At 54.4% G+C, this 4,282-nt stretch overlaps 1 protein-coding gene across 1 annotated transcript in view; it reads left to right on the plus strand.

The window, feature by feature from the left end:
* Positions 1-722, plus strand: part of OLFML3 (olfactomedin-like 3) — a gene marked incomplete at its 5' end in the record, with an annotated part of 1,497 nt that extends 775 nt beyond the window's left edge. Inside the window, one exon of the mRNA XM_009070638.1 lies at positions 1-722. This exon is cut by the window's left edge and continues 48 nt beyond it. Within this exon, the coding sequence (XP_009068886.1) occupies positions 1-722 (722 nt within the window).
* Positions 723-4,282: the final 3,560 nt, after the last annotated feature.

The following is a 4,282-nucleotide window of genomic DNA, read 5'->3' on the forward strand; positions in this document are numbered from 1 at the left end:
CGGGGCTCTGGACCAAGGATGCTGTGGGGAGCTCAGAGAAGATCTACGTCTTTGATGGCACTGCCAACGACACGGTGTACGTCTTCCCCCGCATGAGAGAGTTCACCCTCTTCTCCGCCAGCCGCAAGGCCGCGCGCATCAAGCTGCCCTACCCCTGGGTGGGCACGGGGCATCTGGTCTACGATGGGCACCTCTACTACATCCGCCAGCAGGGCTCCTTCCAGGTGATCAAGTTCAACTTGGCCAACAAGACGGTGGTGGACAGCTCAGTGTTCCCAGCCGAGGAGCAGATCCCTGTGTTCGGGCTCTCCCCCTTCACCTACATCGAGATGGCAGCGGACGAGGAGGGACTTTGGGCCATCTACGCCACCAAGGAGGACGAGAAGAACATCTGCTTGGCCAAACTGGACCCCACCTCTCTGGACATCGAGCAGATGTGGGACACCCCGTGCCCACGGGAGAACGCTGAGGGTGCCTTCGTGGTGTGTGGGGCTCTGCACGTGGTGTACAACACGCGCCTGCCCAGCCGCTCCCGCGTGCAGTGCGTCTTCGACGTCAGCGGCACCTTGGCCCCCGAGGATGCCTCTCTCATCTACTTCCCCAAACGCTATGGCTCCCACTCCAGCATGAAGTACAGCCCCCGGGAGAGGCAGATCTATGCCTGGGATGATGGCTACCAGCTCACCTACCGCATGGAGATGAAGAAGAAGACAGAGGTTTGAGGGGTCACAGCTCTACCCATCCCACCCCTTTGGTACATCCAGCTTGGGCATGGTCTGGCATCTCTGCCCCATCTCCCATCACTGTGAAATGAGGAAATGCTGGACTCCCCATCCCAGTCACCCCCACCCACAGCACCACCAGGTGTCCCTGCCCAGGATCACCCTGCAGAATCCTGGACTAATTTAATGAGATCTTTTCTGTGATATAATGAATAAATAGTAAGCAGTGAGCTGCAGACACCTGCCTGGGGAGAGTGTGGGGTGCTGGGGCCAGGCTGCCAGAGCCATGAGCTCCACATTGCCCTGGAATCATCCCAAAAGACACTTCCTAAGGGTGAGGTGTCCGTGCAGGACTGGTTGGAGCAGAGTGCAGACAGCCCTTGGGTGAGGGGGGCTGAGCTGGGGGATTGGGCTGGGGCTCTGGGCAGGGATTTGTGGCAGGGATTGAAGCTGAGGCTTTGGGCAGCCTCCTGGTCAGGGCCAGCTTGTTTTACATGTACTAAACTGTGAGTAAACAGCAAAATCCCTTAATCTGGGAGGACAACAGAAGATTTTCCTCCCATGCTGGGGTGGTGTCCCAGCCAGCAGGCACCAGATGTTGCTGATTTACTGAGTTTATTTCTGATGGTGCACAGTCATCTTCCCCCTGCAGCCACAGAATCACCACAAACCATTTATGTAAGGCCCTGGGTCCCCCCCAGCTCCTTCCCTTCCCTGTTCCTCCAGCACTGAGACCCTGCCCAGAGGAACCACAGAGGTGATGGAGCAGGACAAGACTGGGACCCCTTTGGGGCTGTGGCATGGCCATGCCACCCCTGGCCACCATAAACCCATTCAGCATTCCCCTCCTGCCCAACTTGAGGCAAGCTATCCTGTGAGATGGAGGGCACTTGGTATTTGCTTCGAGTTCTTCTGTATTAGAATCAAAATATCTTTTGGTTGCATAAGAAAAAATCTTCAAATACACACTTTGAATGACTGTAATTGGCTGGTGCTGAAAGTTCAACACACAGTGCAAGTCAAGCAGAGAAATTATCCAAGTGTGAAGGACTCTGTGAACTGTCAAGTTAATTTATGGCCCTTTTCAAGATCAATAACTACAGTAACAGAAATATAATTTTCAGAAATCTCACAGTAGTAAATAATTATACTGATGATTTCTCTAGCTTGAATTAAAATTGATGGGGCAGGAATGATTCTGCACCAGAATCCAACTTCTAACCTGGAACAAGTCCTGCAAAATCAGACCTGCACTCCCTTGGGACACTGGTGCTGTCCTCAGCAGGAGTGGGATGAGTTCAGATGCTGCCAGAGCCTCATGTGTGCTCCAAGCCCCATCCAACCTGGCCTGGAACACTCCCAGGGATGGAGCGGCGACAGCTGCTCTGGGCACTCACCACCCTCACAGGGAGGAATTCCTTCCCATTATCCCATCTGTCCCTGCCCTCTGGCAGTGGGAAGCCATTCCCTGTGTCCTGTCCCTCCATCCCTTATCCCAAGTCCCTCTGCAGCTCTTGGAGCCCCTTTAGGCACTGGAAGGGGCTCTGAGTTCTCCCTGGAGCTTCTCTTCTCCAGGCTGAACACCCCCAACTCTCCCAGCCTGGCTCCAGGGCAGAGCTGCTCCAGCCCTTAGAACATCTCCGTGGCCTCTGCCGGACTCAGTCCAACAGGTCAATATCCTTCCTGTGCTGGGGCCCCAGAGCTGGACCCAATCCCAGACTGGTTTGGGCTGGAAGGAGCCTTAAATATCACCTTGTTCCAACCCTCTTCCATGGGCAGAGATGCCATGCACTAGATCAGGTTGCCCTGGGCTCCACGTGCTCCTGTGGAATTCGTTTTGTACAAACAGTTTGGGAATGTGAAGTAAAAATTAAAAAATAACTGCAGTGCCCGATGGGCCTCTAAAATACAGCACTTATCTCACACTCCACATCTTCAAAGTACTCCAGGAAACATCAACTAATTAATCCTTGGAATAACTCCCATAAAGCAGAACAGCCTTATCTTCATCTGCTGACAAACACTTAGACAAAAACCATGTTTGATCATGGAAATGGTTCAGCTCTGAGCTGACTGGAGGCAGATTGTAATGGGTAGCAGGACCATGAGTGCTCCTTGTGCTCCTGGGTCATGGAATCATAGGATATCCTGAGCTGGAAGGGACCCATAAGGACCATCAGTCCAACAGGACACCCCCAAATCCCACCCTGTGCCTGAGAGTGTTGTCCAAACACTCCTTGAGCTCTGTCAGCCTTGGGGCTGTGACCACTGCCCTGGGGAGCTGTTCAGTGCCCAAACACCTCTGGGGGAAGAACCTTGTCCTGATATCCAGCCTAACCCTCCCCTGACACAGCTCCAGCCAAGCCATTCCCTCCTGTCACTGGTCACCAGAGGGAAGATTGTCCCTGAGTTGCCTCCAGGATGGTGTTGTCCTCCTCATCCTGCCAGAGGTGAGTCTGTGCCATCCTCCAGCATCACAGACACTGTGCAGTGAGGGACCTCATGGGAAGCTTGTCCCAGTGGTTTTCCTGCCAGATATCCCCCAGAAGTGGGGGTCAGTCATGGAAGAGAGGAGCACAGGGATGCAGGAACATTCATGTTGTCCCTGAGTTGCCTCCAGGATGGTGTTGTCCTCCTCATCCTGCCAGAGGTGAGTCTGTGCCATCCTCCAGCATCACAGACACTGTGCAGTGAGGGACCTCATGGGAAGCTTGTCCCAGTGGTTTTCCTGCCAGATATCCCCCAGAAGTGGGGGTCAGTCATGGAAGAGAGGAGCACAGGGATGCAGGAACATTCATGTTGGCCATGGGATGGAAACACACACACACACACAGAGCCACCACTGGGCACCACACCAGCTTTGCCACCTGCGAATGCCAGAACTCATCTCCTGCCAGGGGTTATTGATTTCTTGCTTTCTTGTTTAAATAAGGATTGACCCCATTAGGAGAAAGGAAAGGTTGTGCCACAGCTGGGGGGGGTGGTTATTGTCAGGGCAATGAGTGCCCTTATTGGTGTTAATTGTCCCCTCCAGCCCTTCTGGCATCCCTAACTGCCCGACCCCAGCCAGGACCCCCAGTGAGTGCACCAGCCCTGTCCAAGGGATAGCCCAAGCTGCCTTGGTGGGATGCAGGGACCCTGGTGGGAAGCAGGGACCCCCAAAGGATGCAGAGATCCCATCAGCATCCAGGGACTCAGATAGGTAGGATGCAGGGACTTCCAGCATGATGCAGGGATCCCCAGTGGGATGCAGGGACCCAAATGGAATTCAGAGACCCAAATGGGATGCAGAGACCCAAATGGAATGCAGGGACCCAGATGGGATGCAGGGACCCAGATGGGATGCAGGGACCCAGATGGAATGCAGGGACCCAGATGGGATGCAGGGACCCAGATGGGATGCAGGGACCCAAATGGAATTCAGAGACCCAGATGGGATGCAGGGACCCAGATGGGATGCAGGGACCCAGATGAGATGCAGGGACCCAGATGGGATGCAGAGACCCAAATGGGATGCAGAGACCCAAATGGGATGCAGGGACCCAAATGGGATGCAGGGA

The sequence above is a fragment of the Acanthisitta chloris genome, unplaced genomic scaffold (genome assembly GCF_000695815.1).
Source record: "Acanthisitta chloris isolate BGI_N310 unplaced genomic scaffold, ASM69581v1 scaffold24622, whole genome shotgun sequence".
Lineage (NCBI taxonomy): Eukaryota > Metazoa > Chordata > Aves > Passeriformes > Acanthisittidae > Acanthisitta > Acanthisitta chloris.